The sequence below is a fragment of the Heteronotia binoei genome, chromosome 5 (genome assembly GCF_032191835.1).
Source record: "Heteronotia binoei isolate CCM8104 ecotype False Entrance Well chromosome 5, APGP_CSIRO_Hbin_v1, whole genome shotgun sequence".
NCBI classification, from domain to species: Eukaryota; Metazoa; Chordata; class Lepidosauria; order Squamata; family Gekkonidae; genus Heteronotia; species Heteronotia binoei.
This window is the reverse complement of record NC_083227.1, coordinates 33,189,240-33,214,807: the sequence shown is the minus strand read 5'-3', so window position 1 is coordinate 33,214,807 and position 25,568 is coordinate 33,189,240. Positions and strand designations below refer to the sequence as shown.

At 43.0% G+C, this 25,568-nt stretch overlaps 1 protein-coding gene across 1 annotated transcript; it reads left to right on the top strand.

Annotated features, from left to right (window-relative positions):
* The first annotated feature begins 237 nt into the window (after window positions 1-237).
* Window positions 238-1,161, top strand: LOC132571924 (vomeronasal type-2 receptor 26-like). Its single transcript, XM_060238716.1, has one exon. The coding sequence runs from the start codon at window positions 238-240 to the stop codon at window positions 1,159-1,161; it is 924 nt and encodes a 307-aa protein (XP_060094699.1).
* Window positions 1,162-25,568: the final 24,407 nt, after the last annotated feature.

Below are 25,568 nucleotides of genomic sequence, written 5' to 3'. Positions count from 1 at the left end.
GAACAATCTAGCAATGCCTCTGAAATATATATCCAACCCCTAAATTGGAAATTGTCATTTTTGGCCTCTAGGAGATCATCAGGAATAGAGTAACTCTGGATAATGTTGTTGAGGTATCTAGAACACCTGCAATCTTTTGATAGTAGATTGAATTAATGATAATTAAGAGAAGTACTAAATGTGAAAATGAAAATATTATCATGGAGGTATAGCAGATGTAGTGATACTGAAGCTAATATGTCCTTTCCAGATGCAAGTCATTGTCAGAAGTGTCCAGAAGATCAATATCCAAGCAGAACCCAAGATCAATGTGTTTCCAAGCACACCACCTTCCTGTCCTGTCGAGAAACTTTGGGTATCATCCTAAACATCCTTACTCTTTTCTTCATCCTAATCACAAGTTTTGTTTTGGGAATCTTCATTAAATACTCAGAAACTCCAGTTGTTAAAGCCAATAATCGGAACCTCTCCTACATTCTCATGGTCTCCCTCCTACTTTCATTTCTCTCTTCTTTTCTCTTCATTGGTCAGCCCCAGAAGGTGACCTGCCTTCTCCAACAAACTGCCTTTAGCATCGTTTTTTCCATCGTGGTCTCTTCTGTGTTGGCCAAAACTGTCACTGTGGTGGTGGCCTTCATGGCTTCAAAGCCTGGGAGCAGGATGAGGAAATGGCTGGGAAAGAGCTTGGCTAACTCCATTGTCTTATCCTGTTCCAGTATTCAAGTGGGCATCTGCACTCTCTGGCTGAGCATCTCTCCCCCCTTCCTAGACTCTGACACACACTCCCAGCCTGGAGAGATTATACTGCAATGTAACGAAGGGTCTGTGGCCATGTTTTATGCTGCACTTGGCTACATGGGTTTTTTGGCCACTGTCTGCTTCACTCTGGCTTTTGTAGCCAGGAAGCTGCCTGGGGCGTTCAACGAAGCCAAGCTGATCACCTTCAGCATGTTGGTGTTCTGCAGTGTTTGGGTGTCCTTTGTGCCCACCTACCTGAGCACCAAGGGGAAATACATGGTTGCTGTGCAGGTCTTCTCTATCTTGGCCTCCAGCTTGGGCTTACTGGGATTTATCTTTCTTCCCAAATGCTACATCATTCTACTGAGGCCTCATCTGAATACAAAAGAATATCTAATGATGAAAGACAAAGATGGGTTCTGATTCTGAATACATTCAGTGCATTCTTTGTAATGTTCGTAATTTGTCTCCATGCTATTAAGAATCCATTATATTATTTTAGTGGATATACTTACCAAAGCTGATGTTAGATCAAACGCATGCATATCTGTAGATTTATATCTATAATAAGACATCTAGATTCACACTGATTGGGCACAAATGAGAGCAAACTGCATTGCAGGAAAAACAAATATTCGCTGTTCCATTGACTTTTGTTTGTTTGCAGGGCTTTTTTTGTAGCAGGAACTCCTTTGCAAGTTAGGCCACACCCCCTGATATAGCCAATCCTCCTGGAGCCTATAGTACGCCCTGAGCCCTGTAAGCATTCTTTAGTGCTGTGATTTACACTACACCAGGAATGGGTTACATTGCAGATAGCCCCTCCATCCAATCACAAAGTGGCCGCTTTTTGGCCATGTGTTGCAACAGGTCAAAATAATAGTTGCGGCTCTGAGGCAGCATATGCAAAATCTGGCAGAAGCGCTGCAGGAAAAAGGTGCACAAAACTGGGACAAGGCTAGTGGAGAATCAGCCTTAGTCTTACTTTGTTCATTAGGTAGCCCCAGCTATCAAGGAGGTATAATGAGCCAACCTCAAGATGGACCAGGCTCTTGCCTGGCCAAGAGCTGCCTGACCAACCCAGAACTGTAACATCTGGTAAGCATGAATTAATGACCTAATGTGCAGCTAGCATTTTAACTGTTTGGTCTTTTTTGTTGTTGTTTTAGCTCTTATTGCTAATATTCTTTTGAAATATTCTTGCACACTTTAATGAATATCCTTTGATTACATTTGGTCTGCTCATATTCATGTTAGTTATATCAGTAACGCTGTCCAGCCATCTCATCTTTTGCCGCCCCCTTCTTTTGCCTTCTGTCTTTCCCAGCATCAGGATCTTCTCCAGTGACTGCTCCCTTCTCATTTGGTGGACAAAGTATTTGAGCTTCAGCATCTGGCCTTCCAGGGAACAGTCAGGATTGATTTCCCTTAGGACTGACAATGCTAAGCAGGGAACTGGCAACTTGGTCCTCTCAGTCTGCAATTCCTATAGAGACCAAGTATTGCCAGTGGGAGAGAAGGCTGGGAAAGCCAGGAGAATGGCTCTTTTGTCAGCAGAGGAGGGAAACACCCTCTGATGCTCAGACACCTCAGAGGACAAGACTGGCATTTTAGCAAGGCTGTTCCTCTACAGTCAAGTACAATACATTTTATTCACCTACCACATATACATGCTTGCAAGCTGAATGCTGCATCAATTCCCCCTCCCCAATATCATTGCTCTTCCAAGGGGAGACAGGAAGGCTAGCTGTCATAGAATCTTTTTGAGCTACTGAGCCAAGCCTCTCTTCCTTCTGTTGGCTGAGGCTCCTCCCCCTTCTAGTCCCCTGAGGAAGGAAGGAAAGAGACAGAGTTTCCTTTGCCCAGATCCCTGGATCCCATCAGAAAAATACAAAGAAAGCACCTTTAGAACCAACACATGCTAATGTTTTCAGCATGTTTTAAGTTGGGTGGTTTTTTTAACTTTGTGTCCTTTATAAAGTTTCTATCTCTGCTACCTAATCTTAAATAGGAACACACATGGCCCGGCCCAACATGGCCTGACCCGACAAGGTCTCATTTATGTCAGATCCGGCCCTAATAACAAGAGTTTGACACCCCTGATCTAACTAGTTGTGGTGTATTCCCTTTAAGAGGGTTATATATAAGTTAAGTAGGAAGTAGGGAGTGGTCATTGCAGCTGTAGGATATGGTTTTATGTTGTGTGTATTGACTGATGTGGAGATAATAAAACAGACTTGAAGACTGGTGTGGAGGCTTATTCAAGAGACATAACAAATTGGTGACGAAGCTGGGATGGCATTTTTGCCTCTGAATCCACCGGTACCTTTTTTGCAAAATCCGGGTGAGCCTCCAATTATTTTTACTGCATGGATTCGTATGTTTGACAATTACCTGCTTGCAATTAGTGACACTGCAGTGTCTGAAGAACGTAAGCTTAAATTGCTTATTCACTCCCTAGGAGTAGAAGGACAGCGTATTTTTTATACACTCCCTCTTGTGGATGATAAATATGAGACGGCTCTCACTGCACTGAAGGGGTTTTTTGTGCCCAAGGTTAATGTGGTTGCTAATCGTTATAAATTTCGTCAGCGTGAACAGAAACCGGGGGAGTCAACGTTACAATACATTGCAGTTTTGAGAGACTTAATTGGCCCCTGTGAGTTTGGAGTGTTGGCTGATGAGATGATTAGAGACCAGCTGGTTGAAAAGACAGCTGTACCTCGCATAAAGGAGCGGCTACTTTTGGAACCAGAACTTTCTTTGGATAAAGCTATAACAATAGCAACCCAAACCAAAGCAGGCTTGAATGAAACCAAGATGATAAGTTTGGGCACTGGAGATGGAATAAAAGAGGTGGAATTGTTGCAGAAAGTGGCAAGACAAAGTCAAGACTCTGTAAAAGAACTGAAGGAACAGGCTGGAAAGCCAGGAAACCAGAGACACAGAATGCCAATAAAAACATGTTTCCGTTGTGGTTCTATACAACACCTGGCAAATGACCCTAAGTGCCCTGCAAAAGGAGTACAATGTAGTCATTGCAAAAAATTTGGACATTTTTTTAAGACCTGTTATAGCCGTCAGAATAATCATCAGGTGCATGTAATTCAAGTACCTGATGTAAATGTTTTGAACGTGAATAGAAATAGAAGTACCTCTGAGGCAAAAAGAATTATGTGTACTGTTAAGATAACTGTTAGTCCCTTGGGGGAGAGTCCTGAAATTGAGTTGATGTTAGATACTGGGTCAGCAGTCTCTATACTATCTGAGGCATTGTATTTGCAATATTTGGGGAATGTACCATTAGTGGAACCAAAATTACAACTGGTTTGTTATTTAAAGAACCAAATACCTTTATGTGGTTGCCTATCTGCTGAAGTGAATTGTGGTGCAAGTTGTGCACCTGCAGAATTTTATGTTGTGCCTAATGGTACCCCTATTCTTGGCAGGGATTTGTTTGCTGCATTAAAGCTGATGGAAGTGGATGGCTGTGTTGTGGCCCCACAACTGGAGGCTGAGTATATACAGAGTGGGAATACTTCTGTAAATGGGGATACCTTGGTACAGGAGATTGGGTGTGCAAAGGGGTTTGTCCATAAAGTAAAAGTAAGGTCTAATGTGATCCCTGTGCAACAGAAGTTACGATGATTGCCATTTGCTGTGAGAGATGCTGTGTCAGAAGAGCTTAAGAAAATGATGGAGAAGGATATTATTGAGGAGGTGGACTCATCAGAATGGGTCTCACCCATAGTGGTGGTAAGAAAGAAAGACAGAAGTATACGTCTTTGTGTAGATTTGAGAGAACCTAATAAGGCTGTGGTGATTGATAGTCATCCATTGCCACATATAGAAGTGTTCTCTGAATTGGCAGGAGCTAAGATGTTTTCCACCTTGGATTTGCAGAGTGCATATCACCAAGTTATGTTGCATAAAGAAAGTAGAGACCTTACAGCATTTATTACACATGATGGGTTGTTTAGATTTAAGCGTGTTCCATATGGATTGGCCTCGGCCCCTGCTGCTTTTCAAAAGATGATGTCTTTAATACTTAAGGGGCAGAATGGGGTGCAGTGCTATTTGGATGATATTATTGTATTTGGAAAGACCCCAGAAGAACATGAGAGAAATTTACAGTCAGTATTGAGGCGTATTAGTTCAGCTGGACTGGAACTTAATATGGAGAAATGTAAACTTAGGCAGGTGGAACTTCCTTTTTTGGGACATAGTGTTTCAGCAGAGGGGTTGAAACCTGATGTAGATCATGTTAAAGCAATTATGCAGGCACCACCTCCAACTGATCTACAAAAGTTGCGTTCTTTTTGGGGGCTGACTTCATGGTATGCAAAATTTATCCCTAATTATGCTTCAGTTACTGAGCCATTGAGAGGACTGTTGCGTGGAAGTACAGCCTTGATATGGTCATCTGCAGCTCAGGCTAGTTTTGGGACTGTAAAAGATTTGATCATTCATAGCCCGGCTTTGGCGTTGTTTGATCCATCTTTGCCTATAACTGTAACAACTGATGCTTCTGAATATGGCCTGGGAGCTGTTTTGACTCAGCTCCATGAAGGCAAGGTAGAAAAGACAGTCGTGTTTGCATCAAGAACATTGACTGAGGCTGAAAGAAAGTATTCTGTGGTCGAAAAGGAGGCTCTTGCATGTGTTTGGGCCACAGAAAAGTGGAGAACTTATCTGTGGGGTCATCAATTTAAATTACGCACTGACCATAGCCCCCTGATAACATTGTTGACATCAAAAGGATTGGGAAGAGCAGGAAATCGAATTGCTAGGTGGTCAGCACGACTGCTTTGTTTTAGTTATGAGATGGAATATAAACCAGGAGCAGAAAATGTAACAGCTGATTGTTTGTCGTGGCTTCCCTTGCCATCCTCGGGTGCATTGCCAGAAGAGGATGTAGAAGTAGTTGCACTGCTTTCAGGCATTCTGGTTGCAGTCACACAAGAGAAATTTCAAGCTGCATGTTTGGCATGCCCAGTTCAGCAGAAACTAAGGGGATTTTTGATGAATAAATGGCCTAGTAGGGATAAGGGAATGGAGTTAGAACTGTTGCCTTATTTTAGAGTACGTGATGAACTCTCATTACAAAATGGCTGTATTTTACGAGGTACACATCGGTTGCTTGTCCCAGAAGAATTGCAACCTACATTTGTAGCCCTTGCTCATGATACACATCAAGGAATTGTACGCACAAAACAACGATTGCGTGATTTGTATTGGTGGCCTGGGATGGATTCACAAGTGGAGGCAGCCATTAAGGCTTGTGTCACCTGCCAGTTACATGATAAGACAGTGGTTACACATCCCGCACCATTACAGCCGGTTGCATTCCCACATTCTGCTTGGGAAAAAGTTGCTATTGATATTGTGGGTCCTTTTGATACAGCCCCTATTGAATGTCGCTATGCTATTACATTGATAGACTACTTTAGTAAGTGGCCAGAGATAGCATTTACATCACAGGCCACGTCAGCTGCTGTGATTAAGTTTTTGGCGGTAGTTTTCAGTAGGGAAGGGGACCCTAAGGAGTTGATCTCTGATAATGGCACCCAATTTACTTCCGTGGAGTTTGAAACATTCCTTGCGGAGCGGAATATTATACATAGGAGGTCATCAGTGTATTATCCGCAAGCTAATGGAGAGATTGAACAATTTAATAGAAGTTTGAAAGATAGCTTGCAAACAGCTAAACTGGAAGGAAAGGCATGGGTTACCTTTACAACTGATTTTTTACAAGTATATAGGGCAACAAGGCATGCTACAACACAAAGATCCCCAGCAGAATTGTTGCATGGGAGGGAGATGCGTACTAAGTTAAATGTTACTGGGATTCTAAAGGCAAGGACTGATGTTGTATCAGATTCAGAATTGAGGAAAAGAATGAATCAGGAGCAAGAAAAATATAGGGCATATACAGATAGGCGTAGAAGTGCTAAGGATGTTAAGTTTGAGTGTGGCTCTTTTGTTAGAGTAAAGAGACCGGGAATCTTACGAAAGGCGGAATGCCGGTTCACCCCGCCCCTCGAAGTTATTGAGAGGAGAGGACCACATACTTATAAATTAGCAGATGGGCGAGTATGGAATGCGTCTTATTTTGTACCTGCACATTCTAGTGGAAGGAGTTTTGAATTAGACGACTCTCTCTTGTTACCAGGGATTCAAAATAAGGCTGGTCCTGTTTGTGAGGGGACTAATTCAAGGGATCAGCCGGAACTCTTGGATACATCTCAAGAGACACTAGTACCACAACCATTACCTCAAGAGGCATCGCCAGCTGTAGCAACGGAGAGGACAAGAAGAACAAGAAAATCACCTGTTTGGATGAAGGTCTATGTTATGAATTGACAAAGGGGGAGATGTGGTGTATGTCCCTTTAAGAGGGTTATATATAAGTTAAGTAGGGAGTGGTCATTGCAGCTGTAGGATATGGTTTTATGTTGTGTGTATTGACTGATGTGCAGATAATAAAACAGACTTGAAGACTGGTGTGGAGGCTTATTCAAGAGACATAACACTAGTACTATAAAGAGGACTTTCTCAAGTTGCATCAGGTCCCACACATCAAACAAGTCATACACTGGATTTGATCTTTGGTATGGGGATAGATATAGATCTGACTACTATTGATGCAGGGCCATGGTCAGAGCATTTGCCCTGAAGCCTCACTGATTACCCCAGCCCCCTCCTTTCTAAGCGAGGAGCTGATTTAGGCTCACCCACAGAGACTAATGGACCTACTTGGGTTCCAAATACATGAGAACAGCAGGAGAAATCAGTACCTGGTTTTGATTTCAAGCATCCTAGATTGGATTTCTCTTTAAAAGTGGATCTATGGACTATGAGTTTGATTGATATGTTATGAAGTACACTGCATAAAAGTCGATGAAAGATAAAGTATATGGATGGGCTTAGCAGTGGCGTCGGGAGGGGGGGCGGGAAGGGCGGCCCGCCCCGGGTCTCGGGGGCCCCTGCAGGTCTGGGGGGCCCCTCGCAGAGCCCCGGCCGCTCGGGCACCATCAGGCACTGGCTCCAGCCTCCCGCTTCCCTCCCCGCGGCGAGACCCTGGGCGGGCGGGCAGGCGCAGGCCGCCGGTGGGAGCCCCCGACGCAGAGTCCGCGAAGCGCCGCTCGCCGCCAGGGGCAGAGCGCAGCGTCCCCGAGGCGCCCTCGAGCCGCTGCAGCTCCTTCCTCTCCCTCCTTCCCGGCCAGTGGCTCCGCGGCGCGATGGGCAGAGGGACGGTGGCGGTGCAGAGGCTGCCGCTGCTGCTGCTCTTGAGCCCTGGCCGCTCGGGCACCGTCAGGCACTGGCTCCCGCTTCCCTCCCCGCGGCTAGACCCTGGGCGGGCGGGCGCAGGCCGCCGGTGGGAGCCCCCCCCCGACGCAGAGTCCGCGAAGCGCCGCTCGCCGCCATGGGCAGAGCGCAGCGTCCCCGAGGCGCCCTCGAGCCGCCGCAGCTCCTTCCTCTCCCCCTCCTTCCCGGCCGGTGGCTCCGCGGCGCGATGGGCAGAGGGACGGTGCAGAGGCTGCCGCTGCTGCTGCTCTTGGGGCTGCTGCACTGGGGGCCCGGCGGCAGGGAGGGCAGGAAAAGCTGGAGGCGGCGGGGGCAGCAGCAGGCGGGCGGCGGCCCGCGAGCGGAGCGAGGCGGCAGGGCTGCCGGTGGAGAGCTTCCCGCTGGACTTTACCGCGTTGAGGGCAACATGGACAGTTTCATGGCTCAGATCAAAAGTCTGGCCCAGTCGCTGTATCCTTGCTCGGCGCAAAAAATCTAACATAATTATGTATATAAATTTGCTTCTTTCATTTACCCTGTCTCCACTCAGAGGTTGTACTCCAGTGTCACAAGCCTCAGAAAGGTAATACAAAGCTAATGAGAAATACAGATACTCCTCCTAGCCATGCAGGTGTTTCTGTTCCTGTGCTTCTCAAAACCCTCCCCCTTTTTCTACTCCCTGATCCCACAGGTACATCTGCACCATCTCTCTGTTGCCTTTTTCCTTCTATATATGGCAGAATACTTCCCCCCCTTGTCCTATCTCGGCTTCTCTTTGCTGAGTTCATAGGGTACAATGGAAAATTGATCTGTGGAGAAGGCATTTCTCTCTTTAAATCGCTTCTCCAAGCCAAGTCAGCTGGCAGATTGGAGAATGCATTTAAAGTTAAAGTTGCTTTCTTCCCACCTCTCCTTCCCCATCTTCCTCGGGAGGTGGTGGGCTCTCCTTCCTTGGAGGTTTTTAAACAGAGTCTAGATGGCCATCTGACAGCAATGAAGATCCTGTGAATTTAGGGGGAGGTGTTTGTGAGTTTCCTGCATTGTGCAGGGGGTTGGACTAGATGACCCTGGAGGTCCCTTCCAACTCTAGGATTCTGTGATTCCTTCCTTCCTTCCCCTGATGCGCATGTCTTGCAACTCTCAAACATCGGATGTTTACTTTATGTGGCTCTTTCATTAAGTGAGTTTGGCTCTCCCCACGCCCAATGGCCTCCGTGCCGCCACAGCCCCGGGGGCTGGGGGTGGAGGGGTCCCCTGCCTGCTGTGTTGATCTGCTCCTCTGTCCAGTGCACTTTGATCTCAGCTAAGGAGCTGTGTTGTGTCCTCACAGCAACCCTTTGAGGTAGGTCAGGCTGATGGAGACTGGCCCCAAATTGCTTTGGAGTAGAGGGGACTGCTCCACTGTGCCACAGCCTGTTGGGGAGTGCAGTTTGAGTTCAAGGACCTGGGGGTTACCAGTAGCACAGGGGTGGCCAAACTGCTGCTCGGGAGCCACATGTGCCTCTTTCACACATATCGTGTGGCTCTCAAAACTCTCTTGAGTTACTCCTGAAGGTTTTGGATCTAAAATTGGTTGTGAATGGACATGTCTGTCACTCGAGGTTGCAAATTCCCCATGAGAACGCAGTTTCTAACACAGAGCTTTTGTTTTTGTGGCCAGTCCAGGTTTCTTGAAATCCCCACTGCCCTGTAGCTGGCTTGGAGAAGGCATTTGTCTCTTTAAATCACTTTGCCAAGCTAGCTGGTGACTTGGAGAGTGCATTTAAAGTTAAAGTATATTTCTTTCCACTTCTCCCTCCCTCCCCATCCATTTCCTTCCTCCCTCCCATTGTAGTGGTTAAGTGTGCAGACTCTTATCTGGGAGAACCAGGTTTGATTCCTCACGCCTCCACTTGCATCTGCTGGAATGGCCTTGGGTCAGCCACAGCTCTCGTAGCAATTGTCCTTGAAAGGGCAGCTTCTGGGAGAGCTCTCTCAGTGCCACCTATCTCACAGGGTGTTTGTTGTGGGGGAGGAAGATAAAGGAGATTGTGAGCCACTCTGAGACTCAGAGTGGAGGGCAGAATATAAATCATCTGTCTGTCTGTCTTCCTTCCTTCCTTGTGGCTTTCAAACATCTGACATTTATTCTATGTGGCTCTTACATTAAGCAAGTTCGGCCACCCCCGCAATAGCGATTGTGCGTGATCCTGGCCTTCCTTTCAAAGCGTTCCAGGTAACATCGGTACAGAACTTCTGCAGCCACGGAGAAGTCCCCAAGAAGATTTTAAAAAGTAACCTGGATCACCTGGGGAAATGATAGGTAATGTGCTGGCATGGCTGCTGTTGGCACAGTGCTGTTAAATACTTCTGGGCCCCGGTTTTTTTTAAAAATGGCTTAACTTTACTTGGATTACTCCTAGGTCAAAGTCCACCGGCTCCTCAGAGATCAACAAAAGTTCCAGAGTATAAGTTTTCAGGAATCACTTCCCGTTTCCGGCAGGTGGCACGGGGGAAATGATGTCACAGGAAGTGATGTCACTTCCTGTTTCCGGCGGTGGCATGATGTCACCGGAAGTGACATCGCTGGAAGTGACGTCACTTCCTGTTTCCGGTGGCATGCGCACACGTAGGGGGGCCCACATAAATCTTGGGCCCCGGGCCCCCAAAGCCCTAGCTACGCCCCTGGGGCTTAGCATAATTATTTGAGATGATTTATACACAGTGTTTTGTTGGTTTATTATTATCTGTACATTGTGGTTTCCTGTGGAGCCGGTTTGGTGTAGTGGTTAAGCATGTGGACTCTTATCTGGGAGAACCGGGTTTGATTCCCTACTCCTCCACTTGCAGCTGCTGGAACGGCCTTGGATCAGCCATAGCTCTCACAGAGCTGTCCTTGAAAAGGCAGCTGCTGTGAGAGTCCTCTCATCCCCACCCACCTCACAGGATGTTTGTTGTGGGGGAGGAAGATAAAGGAGATTATGAGCCACTCTGAGATTCGGAGAGGAGGGAGGGATATAAATCCAATATTTTCTTCTTCTATTGTATGTACAGCTCACACAGGGCCACATCAACCAAAAGAGGCACATGAATTGTGTGCCGCTGTGCACCACCCCACCAAACACCATACACATACAATAACATAAGGGATTCAATACATAACTGTAACTTTATTAATTACCAGCATGCACCCCTGAATAGCTTTCAAGTACTCCAGAACTTCCTATTAAGCTGGATGTTAAGAAATAAATGTGTCCCTATGTGAAAAGCTCCCTTCAAGTTGAACTCCAGCACTGCATGATGTAGGGTGCTGTTGCACAGGATGAGCCCTTTACTTCCATCCCTGGCATGAGGGCTGCAGCTGAGGGATGCTTGCAATAAATCAATCAATCAGTCAGTCTGACTTCAATACCGGGAAAGTTGGTAGAAACCATTATCAAGGACAGAATGAGAAGGGACATTGATGAACACAGGTTATTGAGGAAGACTCAGCATGGGTTCTGCAAGGGAAGATCTTGCCTCACTTAACCTGTTACATTTATTGAGGGGGTAAACAAACATGTGGACAAAGGAGACCCGATAGATGTTGTTTACCTTGACTTCCAGAAAGCTTTTGATAAAGTTCCTCATCAAAGGCTCCTTAGAAAGCTTGAGAGTCATGGAGTAAAAGGACAGGTCCTCTTGTGGATCAAAAACTGGCTGAGTAATAGGAAGCAGAGAGTGAGTATAAATGGGCAGTCTTCGCAGTAGAGGACGGTAAGCAGTGGGGTGCCGCAGGGCTCGGTACTGGGTCCCATGCTCTTTAACTTGTTCATAAATGATTTAGGAGTGAGCAGTGAAGTGGCCAAGTTTGCGGATGACACTAAATTGTTCAGGGTGGTGAGAACCAGAGAGGATTGTGAGGAACTCCAAAGGGATCTGTTGAGGCTGGGTGAGTGGGCGTCAACGTGGCAGATGCGGTTCAATGTGGCCAAGTGCAAAGTAATGCACATTGGGGCCAAGAATTCCAGCTACAAATACAAGTTGATGGGGTATGAACTGGCAGAGACTGACCAAGAGAGAGATCTTGGGGTCGTGGTAGATAACTCACTGAAAATGTCAAGACAGTGTGCGTTTGCAATAAAAAAGGCCAACGCCATGCTGGGAATTATTAGGAAGGGAATTGAAAACAAATCAGCCAGTATCATAATGCCCCTGTATAAATCGATGGTGCGGTCTCATTTGGAGTACTGTGTGCAGTTCTGGTCGCCGCACCTCAAAAAGGATATTATAGCATTGGAGAAAGTCCAGAGAAGGGCAACTAGAATGATTAAAGGGCTGGAGCACTTTCCCTATGAAGAAAGGTTGAAACGCTTGGGAATCTTTACCTTGGAGAAACGTCGACTGCGGGGTGACATGATAGAGGTTTAGAAGATAATGCATGGGATGGAGAAAGTAGAGAAAGAAGTACTTTTCTCCGTTTCTCACAATACAAGAACTCGTGGGCATTCGATGAAATTGCTGAGCAGACAGGTTAAAACGGATAAAAGGAAGTACTTCTTCACCCAAAGGGTGATTAATGTGTGGAATTCACTGCCACAGGAGGTGGTGGCGGCCACAAGTATAGCCACCTTCAAGAGGGGTTTAGATAAAAATATGGAGCACAGGTCCATCAGTGGCTATTAGCCACAGTGTATGTGTGTATATAAATTTTTTTGCCACTGTGTGACACAGAGTGTTGGACTTGATGGGCCGTTGCCCTGATCCAACATGGCTTCTCAAATCAATGTTGCCTCTAAGCTGCAGAGTCTTGTGAGCAAAAATTCTACTTTGTGAGCTACTGGCATTAAAGTTGTGAGCTACTGCATAAATTATCGTGCTCTGGGGACATTTTTCCTGAGCTAAGACAAAAATGTGTGAGCTGGAGGCTAAAAATCTGTCAGGTAGCTCACGCTAACTCAGAAAGGGAATACTACTTGCAACATGTCCATCCTCCAGTCATCTTGGAAGCCAATACCAGAGCTAGCAGATGGGATTAGGCAATTTAGGCAATTGCCTAGGGTGCCAGCTCCCAACAGGGATGGAGGGCGGGCGCCCCCTCCCCGCTTGCGCCATCCCCGAGCCTCCGATTGGAAGTAAGGGGTCAGAGGAAATCCCCTGCCCCCTCAGCTCCCAGAAACAACGGCGCTTTCAGGCATCAGCACTCTCCAAACTTGGAGAGCGCCGAGGCTTGAAAGCGCAGCACATTGTTCCTTGGCAGCTGAGGGGTGGGCATATGTCAGGGTTCTGCCTCAGGCAGCAGAACCCCACGCACCGGCCCTGAAATACAGTGGAACTGCCCCTTGGGAAACTTTTCATCTTGTAAGGCTGACTTCTATGGAATGTGGATTTTGTCATACAACACACGAAGGAACTATTGTTCTACATAATCTGGACTTTTATTTTTCTATGCATTGATGAGATTGGTGTATGCGTATTTCAAGAAGCTTAGAATATTCCCTGTCTGAACTTTATACTAAATCTCTCCTATAAAGGACTCATATGTATTCTGTGGTGCTTTTGTAGTGTATGATTGTGCGATTTTTGTCAAAATCCCCTGCCATTTTTTAATGCTTTACCATCTTCCTACTGTGTATTGAAACACCTACTATGCTGCTGGGAAAATGAAAATATTTTGACCCTCTAACACTGTCTGTCCTTCAAGGTCAGTCCTATCTATTAAAGTGTTTTGCTAATGTATACTGTGCCATGAGAATGTCTACCTTGTAACAAATTAGTGTTTTAAACTTATCTCGCGCCAGAAAGTTAGGTGCGCATGTAACGGCTAACTGCTTCTCTATATATTCACTCACTTGCATCCCGCCTTAATACCACCACTGGCGTTGTGAGTGGTACTGTCTTGTCTTACAATAAACACTAATCCTGAGGAAATTGAGAGTTGTTATAATTGAAGACAGCCATAGACCTGACAACTGTATAAGAGTGATAAAGATTGTACGCATGATAAAGGATTCAGAGACAGTATAAATTTTGACACAATACAGAATTTCATTAGTCTTTTTATTCATTTGTCACACAGTTGGATTTTTGGTCTGCTAGCAAAATGTTCACACTGAAGATGGAACCAACAACCCAGAGTTTTCTAAAGCCAGAGTGCAGAGTGCAGATTATGAAGCCAGAGTGGAGACTGAATACCACGTTCTAGATCCTCCTTGCTTTCTGTACTGTTGCTGGCTCAACAGCATAAGTTATGTGGCTCTGGGACATGTTTGGTAGACGGCATAGTTGTGGTTCTTCCTGGGTGCCTTAGCTGCATGTTGTATAAACAATATAATTATTGTTTATTTGTTTATATTCCACCCATTCCCCCATAGCTGCTCAGAGCGAAGTACAAAATAAATAATAAAATCACAACAGCATGATAATATAAAACCAATTACAATATTCAATACAACAGAATGGTCCAGCAGAGCAATATAATAAGATGGTGTAGCAGGACAATACAGCAAATTAGCACAGTACAATAGTACAGTAGGGGAGGCCAATCGATCTAATGAATAGATGCCTGCTACCTCACCCGAAGACCTGGCAGAACAGCTCCATATTACAGGCCCTACGAAAGGCTAACAAGACAGGTAGGACCCAGATCTCCATAGGGAGCTGATTCCACCAGGTTGGGGCCAGGACCGAGAAGGGCCTGGCCCTGGTAGAGGCAGGTAAATCTTAATCTATCAGCATTTATCTATATTCTATAAAGGTCAATCTGACCCCACAGATCTGACCCCTTGAGGCACTGAGAGCCAAAAGTATGAGACTTGCAAACATGTTTTCCTTTCCTGCCGTGCACCTGCACATGGAGTCACAGTGTGTTGAGGATGGCACTTGCACTTGCAATGAAGAAAATAATGGTAATTTCCTCTTCCTCTTACCAATACTCAAGGGATTTCTCCAAGCATTGCCTTTGTGAACAACAATGGAAATACTAGACTTAAGTAAAACATACAGCGACTTCTTGAGCTGAGCTTGAGAAGCTGCTTTACAAATAACTCCAGAAGACCTAAGCTTATGTGCGATGAGGCTGATGTAAGATTCAGACTCATCCTGTTGGATCAAAAGCCACAGTCCATCTGATTGGTAACTGTGCCTGCATCCTTGGAGTAAGAAGAGGGTTTGGCTTCTTCCAGTTAGTGGGATACGTGCTTGAGGGCAATCACGGGGGACATGGCTTTAACAGGCATACTCAGCCTGAAACTGCTGCTGTTGCTGCTCCTTCAGCTGGTGCCCTATCTCTCCTGCAGGGTTCTGAGGGCAAAGTGCCCACTCAATACAGCAACGTACCGAAGAAGCCCACTGAATTATTACAGACCAGGGGACTTTGCCATCAGTGGAATCACTTCTACAGCAAATGCTCTCTTTAAGCCACATGTTTTCTCCAAGCCTCCCTATATAGAATTTGATCCGTACGTAATGATGTGTTGATTTATATAATACTACTCAACCCAGTTCTGCATTTGTATTTTTTACCATGGATGGTCCCTGTTTTCGGGGTATATCCTGGGGAGATTATATCCCTCATTTGCCTGATTGGCCAGTGTGAGAAACACAGTACTAGAACTGATGAATGCTTGGTCTGATCTAGAATAACTCCTATGTCTTTATGTTTCTGCTTTGTCCTTTGGGGAGATCTGAGACTGTACTAACAGTAAGGCAACCTATCTGCTCAGCCTGTGATTTCAAATGCTGCATCAGGAGAGCTCATTCTCAACTGTTAAGTAGGATAATGTATAATATTGTAAGAAGCTTTTGCCTGAGGCTAAACTCATTCTTTTCAAGCCATCTCTATAGGATATACCAGTGCAGCTTTCCCGCTTTCTCTCCAAACAACTGCCTAGTCATTCATAAGTGTGAGCAAACTGTATTGTAACATTAATCATTTATTTAATGATTGTTTATTTTTAAAGGAAGGTGATTCTTCTGCCCAGTTCATTAACACGTTTGCTTCTTCTGAGAACCAGGCTACAATCCCAACTCTGCCAGAAAGGCTGAGCTTGGCTTTCAGCCTTCACTCTTGTGAAGACAAAATGGAGAAATAAGAACTGTGATGGATCTGACCAATCCGGTGCTCTGGAAGACATGCAGACAGGGTACTGAGACCAAAGCCTTTCCCTATTGTGATCCCTGAGGCATTTGGAGGCAGACTCAAGCAAACAGATGGACAGAAGCCAGTATAGGCGAGGTCACAACAAAAATAGATCCAGTTTAGACTAGGCACAGAAAAGCCTGCAGCCTGCTGCAGTAGTAATTGCTGACGTGAATCAAGATGTTCCAAAGATGGTCAGCTGTAGTCTGTTGGAGGGTGTTTGATGAACATATGAAGATGCGTTATATGAATCAGACCCTTGGTCCATCAAAGTCAGTATTGTCTACTCAGACTGGCAGCGGCTCTTGATTTTAGCTTCCACTGGGCAGAGGCTTCCTGGAAAGGATCAGCCAAGGCTGTACATCCTCTGGCTGTGCTCTGACTAAAGCTCACCCTAGTTTACTCAGTGAATGTCGTGAAGGGCCAGCCTCTTCACTGAAAGCCTCATAAGTGGCAACCCTTTTAAAAGGTTTTAAAAATTATTTTACTAAGATACGAGACATATGTCCCACCCCACAACACAGTTTAAATATAGCAAGTGCAAGACTGTTGGAATGAACCACACAACACATGTGTTGAGGGAAAAATGCTTAGCTTGCAAAGCAGGCGGCCTTTAATGTATAGGGTTCAGGTCTCAGCTTAAGTCATAGCAACACAAGGATTCTCACAGGAAACATGTAAAATATTCTGCTTAGAATGCAACAAATCCACAGTACTTAGCAAGTTCCCAAAATATCTTGTCTCAATGTGACTGATGTGAGAGCGTCTATGTTTTCCAGACATTACAGGGTCTGAGTAACTGATCTCATGACACTCCCGCGCTTTTAGGGGTCACAGTATCAAGACACCATTTCAGCTATATGGTTCTACATCCCACTCTCTTTTTTTTATTATATGGCTGCTTGCAAAGGGCGGCAAAATAACAATTTGATTTTGACATTCCCAGGAAGAAATGAATTGACATTACAAAAGGGGTAACAAAAAAGGTGTACTTATAAAGATGGGGTAAAGATAAGCCACAGGTGGGAAACAAACAATGATAGACTTATGCATTCAAACTGGCACATCTTAATATTTAATTTTTGTCCGTCCAGAAAAGAGGCATATATATAGGGGGAGAAGGGTTATTCAGAGACATACTTTTGGCTAGGAAGGCCAGCCTTCCACTATAGAGCTGTTTAAGTCTCCATCATGGGGCTGGGTATGCAGGCTAGCGTGAGAGGGCCCACCATGTCTTTTGAGGCTAGGCTACCCCCTCTCGCATGAGAGGGCCCACCAGGTCTCTTTTGAAACTAGGCTACCCTCTTTATACAATATCATCTTGGTATCAGTTCTCCCCCTTCCTGCACTGTGCCATTCCTGGAGAGTGTAGGCCAAATTGCATGATGTGCTCTCATTTAGGTTTCAAACAACCAGGGTTAAAACACAGTTGAGACAAGAGGGGGATGGTAATGTCAATTACCAAAAAGTAAGCTCTTCATGCATGAGGGAAAGCTATGTGTCTTGGTATTGAAAATTTTTTATCAATAAACATTACTAGCTATGTTGCAAAAATATAAGATGAATATATTAACTTCTAGGGACATAAGCAATACTGAGGGACATATGTAAGTGACATGCTATAAACTGAATCAATTCATGTGCCTTTATGGCAAGCAACATATTGTAGCCTAGGTGATCAAGATACACACATTCAGACATAGGTGAGAGCATGGCCAGAAATGGGCAGCCCATACTGGCCATATTAACATAGGTGAAAGCAGTGCCAGAAATGGGCAGTCCATACTGGCTTCTTATTACAATATAAAAACCATTTCACTGTTCATTTTTTGTTCCCCTTCCCCCTTAGTTTAACAAAAGGTCTTCTTTCTTGAGTTCATGGAGAGTTTGCATGCTTTATGCAAGACTATCTTTTCACGGGGAAATGTGTTTCTATGGCAGCCAAAAGGAATTCTTTTTATTTGGAAGTACGACTTGGAAGTGGCGATGGGGCTGCTTTTTGTGATCTCGCTGGGGCCTCTAGCCTTTTGTTAGGCAGAGGAATTTGCCTGGAAATAAGTGGTTTCCATAACTCAGTTTGGATGGGGTTTTGGGGGAGGCCTTCCTTCTAACATTAATGAGGCATGTCCAGGCAATTTCAGGACCCGTGGGTAGATATGGAAGTGCCTGGAAAACATACTTGGAGAAACAAACAAACAAAATAACAATAATAGATTTTTTTTCTTTTCTTTTAAAGCTTTTCTTGGCTGTCCACAAATTGCCATAATTAAATTATCACACTTGTTTTAGATTGGACACTTTCTTCTCCTCACATAAAGTTTTAGTTTGACAATGTCTCTGCCCTTCTAATGTTAAAGGGCAAATTTTATACACCATACATTATACAGAATATAAATTTACAAAATAAACCTATGCATCACTTCGCATGATTCAGGCTAGTGTACATCCATATAAAAAGCACGCACCTAGAGATTCCTGAGAGTCTTTTTATTTTGTTGCAACAGATATGAATTTTAAAAAAAGAAAATATGAAATTGTGCACAAGATTGGAGCTCCAAAAAGAGATTACCAGAGTTGAAATTACCCCTGGATTTTAAAAATGGTCACAAAAAGGAAAGAAAAACTTTTGCTTTGGAACATATGAAATTGCCAAAAATAAGAAAAAACTTTAAAAACAAACAAAATAAAACTGAGGCCTCAATAGAACAATGTCAGCTTTTAACATGCATGTATACGAGGGATCAGACTTAAAATGATTAGAGAACTGGATCAGAGAATTTAAACCATTAGAAAATCAGTGGGTTGATCAAGTCCAACTGAACCCCCTTTTTCTCTGTGCCAGCTCAACCAAAATTTGTTCTCTAAGTCTCACATAGATGTGAGAGTGGGTTTCAACAAACTTTAACAACAAAATCCTAAAAACAAATAATACTTAATCCTTAAACAAACAATTCTTAACAGACATACCAGCAATTCTTAAAACCATCCTAATGAACATGTATTGAAACTTGACTTGCAGGTCCAGATTTCCTGTGCAGGATATTGAAAGAAAAGATGAGGAAACTTAATAACACAATGAAAAAATCCTAGAAATCAAATTATGGTTGATACCTGGTCAAAAACACAAAACAATTCTTAAATCTATTTATAATAAGCATGCAATATATATATATATATATATATATATATATATATATATATATATATATATAAACTTAGGAAAAAACCTAATAAGGAGCTTGCACAGCCAAGAAGATGTGTGGGGCACTGCAAAGATAGAATTTAGAACTGATGCATAAAGCAGGGTGCTAAAACATGCACCTTGATGAAGAACGATTGAAATAATGGAAAGGCTAAAACTTAAAATAAGCAAATGGAAATGTTTTACCCAGTAGCAAGCCTGGCCAGGACTGTAGACTGGATTGAAAAAAAAAATCAAGCAGAACTGGAATCTTACTATGATAAGAACATGAAATATAGAAAAGATTTTCTAAGCAAAACACTCAGAAAAGGTCAAACTCAAACAAGATACTATAGAGGCATAAAATAAAATGGATAAGCATGTAGATGCCTCTTTCCACATGTAAGAGGTTCACCAAATAGCTAAAAAGGAAGATTGATATGTACAGTTCATAGATGGAAATAACTATAAATGACATTAAGAGAGCAAATGAAGATATACATTTGAGGAATGCAGAACATTATTAAAGTCTAGGTTTCTAATGAAGACCAAGAGTTTACAGGAATTCTGCCTAGTGAATCACCAACAGATCTAGAAAAGGTATTTCTAGGAGAAACATGACACTGAGAGTAATAGGGTTACTGATAAGACAAGGTATTAGTTTTTCAAGACTTTAAAGAGAAAATGCACAGTGAAGGGGTAGTTTTATCCAAGAAAGAGTAACACATGCTATAACTTCAAATGAATAGAGGTCATGTAGGAACCAAAATTTGTGAGGTAGAATTTTAAAACACTGATCTTTGCAAAAAATAAAGATTTAGTACCAACAACAAAAAGCATTTTCAAATTTAAATGAATAAAAATTGTGAAGCAATTCAAAATAAGATGAAAAATTGTGATAAATGTAAAACTAATAGCCTTAACAGGAGACAAAATATATAAATACAAACAATAGAGACTAGTCATGGATTTCATTGTGAGTTGCAAAAATAGCAGCCACCAAATTCTCTGGAGAAGGCTCTTGCCCAGCCTCTTCCAGCATTTGAGGCTGAGATTGAAATTGAGAATCAGATTTGGGAGACCCTGATGCCATGCCATCTTTAGCCAGGCAAATGCAACGTGCCAGAACCCACAAAAGACCTGCAAGAGAAAACACAGCAGCATGCCTGCACTCCCAGGTAAGGGGGGAACTGGATCATGCCAAGTTAATAAGACAAAATTCAATTTGAACCCTCATTTTCACTCCTTTTAATTGTTTTTAAAGAGTGGTTTTTAATGTCTGATTAGCATGTTCCACAATAGCTTGACCTGTGGAATTACATGAAATGCCATGCTGGAATTAAATGTTCCATTGTGTACAAAAATCAACAAATTCAGAAAAACAGGTAAAATAAAATGGGATTCAGCAAAAGAAATATAAAAATATAGACAGAGGCTTTGTCTAGCATGTACAAAACTAACAGGAACATAGTAAAATCTGTTATTACCACCCTTGTGTTCTTGCAGCAGGGAGGATGTATGTCTGGAACCATCGTTTGTTACTGCTATTTACAGAGGGGACAGGTTTTTAGATGCACGCTTGTGTGGGCAATGTGAAGTTACCAGGGCCATTTTTACTGCTGGTGTGTGTGCATGTAAGACCATATCTTAATTCTGAAAAATATTAGCTTCTATGAGGGAATGAGCAACTTTTGTAAAAAAAAAAAAATCTGGCTGGGGCTTTTAAAGTAATGCTATCTGTCCGTCTGCCGCTCGTCTATTGGCAGTAAGACTTTGTGGGCTGTTTTTCTTTCTTCATTGCACAAGCCTGTTATTTGTACTTGACCCGCCTTGCAGGGCTGGTGTGCAAGTTCAGAGCAGAGTTGTTAGCAATGAGGAAAAAAATGGGTAAGTGTGCCAATTGCTTTTGGATTCTACTAAGCATTCAATGAAATTGTTAAGCAGTCAGGTTGAAATAGATAAACGGAAGTACTTCACCCAAAGGGTGATTAACATGTGGAATTCACTGCTACAAGAGGTGGTGGCAGCTACAAGCATAGCCAGTCCCAAGAGTGCAAATAAAAATATAGAGCAGAGGTCCATCAGTTGCTATTAGCCACAATATAGATGTGCATATATATGTGCATGTGTGTATGCCTAAAAAAAACATTGGATTCATATTCCGTCCTCCCTCAAGAGTCTCAGAGCAGCTCACAATTTCCTCTATCTCCCTCTCCCACAACAGACGTGGGTGCGGCTGAGAGAACTCTCATAGCAGTCGCACTTTCAAGGACAACCTCTGCAAGAGCTATGGCTGACCCAAGGCTGTTCCAGCAATTGCAAATGGAGGAGCGGGGAATCAAACCTGGGATTATTAGCCCAATGTGAACACAAGAAAAAAAATTTGCTAAGTCTAGTCAAAAGCAACAAGAATGGTTTGTCTAGTGTTTTGGCATTTTAGTTAAAAATAGCCATGATTGAGAAAGAAAAAATAAATAAACAGCAGAAGTAACACTTTTTAAAATCTCATCAGCATGTATATTGCCCTGAGCAATCACACCAGGAAGATTAAAATGACTTTAAATAGTGAGCAATGAGAAAAGTAACAACAAGAAATTAAAACCTGCAAGATTAAAAATATAGCCAATCAAAACAAGGTCAATTTGGAGAGATACATGTATAAAACATGAAATTGATGAATCAAATTAAGTGCAAATAACAATTTCAGCCTGCTGCACTGAGCATTGCCACAAAGCAAAGTGCGTCCTTTACACTTCCCCCCCAGCAAATTGGATACTCATTGGATCAACCTCAGAAAAATGGAAAGCTGAGTAACCTTGAGGCAGCTACCTGAATCCAGCTTCCACCAGGATCAAACTCAGGCTGTAAGCAGAGCTCAAGACTGCAGTACTGCAGCTTTAACACTCTGTGCCACGGGGCTCTTTTTGAATCCAAATTAGCATTTTCATTGGCCAATTTTATCATCAATTTTCCTGCTGCATCAGGATTATCAATCTGTCTTCTGATTGCTGCCTGAAGACAATTGATAAAGACTAAACAAGGCTCTTGTGGTTTTTGACAGACAGTTGCAAAACTATGGGCTTGTTTCCCTTCTGTAGGTACCTTGACAAAGTTCTGTAAAGCACATTGAGGCACAACAGCAAGGTTTGTAACAGGGAGCCCAGTTTGTGTTTTAACAGTATTGAACTGTCCAGATTCATATAGCTGTTCAGCAGTATAAGCCCTATTAGAGTCATGCCCTTGAACATCAGCCAAATTTTTTCCTGTCAAATGTACAGGGCAAATAGACAACATTTCTGCCAATTCTGGGACATCTTCCAATTTAGCCTGATCAAGTTCCTTCTCCAAAACTTCACAGACCATGCGTCCCAGGGCGTTAAATGGTGGGCCCACAGGTGGATCTGTTGGTGGAGGAGGGGGAAAAGGAGGAGGAAGAAGAGGGGGGGCAGGGGGCACTAGTTTTTTTTTTAAATAATAATTTTTTATTTTTATCACTGTATTGAGACATACAACATAAAACACCCAGTGTCACTTTTCTCCACACCCCGTGCATTTCGCCACTCGTAAACATTTAGTTAACCTTCTCATATCCTAAATGCTATTTACAAAATCTAACCACACTCATTCGAATTTCGCCCCCTGTCCTTGTCGTACACAAAATACTTTTTCATGACATGCCAGTTGTAACATTTCATCTTTCCATTGTAGAAGAGAGCCAGAAAAAGGGCCTTTCCATTGTCTTAAAATGATTCTTTTAGCTGTTATCATTGCCCGATATAACAACATTTTCTGTTCCATTGTTAACCCCCACAGTGCCGGAACATAATTTAAAATATATAATGTCAAGGGAAACCGACCCTGTAGGTTCAGTACACGTTTAACATGTCGAGTAATCTGATGCCAAAATTCTGATAATATTGGGCATTCATATAGCATATGTTTTATGTCTGCCTCTAAATTATTACAGCGCCAACATCTCGAATTCGGTTTCATACCACGTTTATATAGCCGCATCGGCGTCCAGTAAGTTCTAAAAATAATCTTTTGATGTATTAGTATTAATCTTAATTCAAATGCCGTTTTCTTTACATTTTGACAAATCGCTTTCCATTGTTGTGGCAATAAGACGTTATTCAACTCCACATTCCATTTATGTCTTAATTCAGCCAGTTCATGTACATTTTTTATTAACAGCTTATTATAAATCTTTTTTCGACCATCCTGTTCATGTATTTTATCAATTACTACCTGTAGTATCTCTGGACACTCTGGAGCAGCCAGTGCATCTGGTCCATATTGCGCTCTTAATAAATGTTTCAGTTGATAGTAACACCATAGCTGGTTATTATTCAAATTACATGATAGCTATAATGGAAAAAATGGCTATTCCAAATTATTTTATTAACTGGGTTCGGGCATTATATTATAACCCTACCTCTCGAATAAAAGTTAATGGTGTGATATCTAAGGCGATCTCACTACAAAAAGGAGTGCGACAGGGCTGCCCGCTCTCACCACTTCTATTTGATCTTGGCCTAGAACCACTAGCCTTAGCAATTAGACAAAATGGGTTGATTCAGGGCTTTAAGTTTAGGGAATACCAATATAAAATTTTGTTATACGCAGATGACATTTTATTAATGCTTACTAATGCAGAGGTGTCACTGCGGATAATTATGGAAATTATAAACCAATTTGGTAAAGTGGCAGGGTACAAAATCAATTGGAATAAATCAGAGCTATTGCAAATTGGTAAGGGAACCCCACTATCACAAGAAATTAGAGCGCAATTTCAAATTAAATCGGAAAGTTTAAAATACCTTGGTATACAGATCCCGAAGGATGTTAAGAATTTTGTCCCAATTAACATGGAAAATATATTGTCTGCTGTGGAGATGGACTTGCAACGATGGGGGCAGCTACCACTGTCTTTATGGGGCAGGATTAATGCTCTAAAAATGAATGTGCTCCCTCGTCTGTTTTATATAATTAGGGGTTTACATGTTGTAATTAATGCTTATTGGTTTAGGAGAATTGACAAGTTAATTAGAATGTTTCTATGGGGTGTAGGAAGTGCGAGAATCTCTTTAAAGAGATTACAGATACCGATTACAGAGGGTGGTTTTGGGCTTCCAGATTTACAGTTATATCACTGGACATATATGATATCTATGATTAAGCATTGGCGAACGGGATTACCTGAAACAAGTTGGGGTGAATTGGAAACTGCGGCTATTAATCCAATATTGGGCTGGCAAGCTCTGGGGTCTCAGTTTGTAAATAGGGATAATGAAATACCAATTGCAATTGTTGCAACTAGGACGGCCTGGGAAGGATTAAGCGCTAGACTAGTTTGAAAGATTTTCACATGAAAAAATGACATTGTGGGACAATCCCTTAGTAAAAATTGGGTGTCAAAAAATTAAATGGAAGCAATGGATGTATGCCAATATACTTACATTAGATCAAATTAAAAATTCTCAGGATGAGTTTCTAGCTAGGCAGGGGGCACTAGTTGAACACCAGTGCTTTTTAGGGAATAATCTTTGTAGAGCTGACTTGGGTTAGAAACAGGCATAAAATTCTCTACTGCATACCTGCATTTATGCCAGACTTGCAGCAGTTCAATAGAAGCTCGGGCTCTGTGTGAAAGGTCTTCCCTATTTTCTCCCAGTCCCGAAGTTTAAAAGAACCTCCCTTCGGATACCAGGGGCATTGTTTACTGATCTCTTGTAACAGAGTCTTAAATTGGCCAGAAGTCACGGACCCGCCGGACTTTTGGATCAAAAACTTTAACTCACTTAAATGTTTCTGCTCAGCCTGAGAAAACTGTCCACCCATTACTTACCAAATGAAAGGGGTCGTTTGAAAACGACGGAATGTGCACTTGGGGCCTCGGCCAGGTGTTTGATAAGTAGAGCTGAGCTGCTGGGCTGTGCCAGTGATACCTGAAAGCAGGAGCCCTCCCTTGTCCCAGGAGCTGAGCTGTGCCTGATTCGGTGACCTGTCCTTGCTTCAGTGAGCTGTCCCTGTTCGGGCGCCACACGTTGGAATGAACCACACAACACATGTGTTGAGGGAAAAATGCTTAGCTTGCAAAGCAAGCAGCCTTTATTTTATAGGGTTCAGATCTCAGCTTAAGTCATAGCAACACAAAGATTCTCACAGGAAACATGTAAAATATTCTGCTTAGATTGCAACAAATCCACAGTACTTAGCAAGTTCCCAAAATATCTTGTCTCAATGTGACTGATGTGAGAGCGT

Coding starts and splice junctions, on each gene's coding strand:
- LOC132571924 (XM_060238716.1), top strand. CDS start 238: ATGTCCTTTCCAGATGCAAGTCATTGTCAGAAGTGTCCAGAAGATCAA.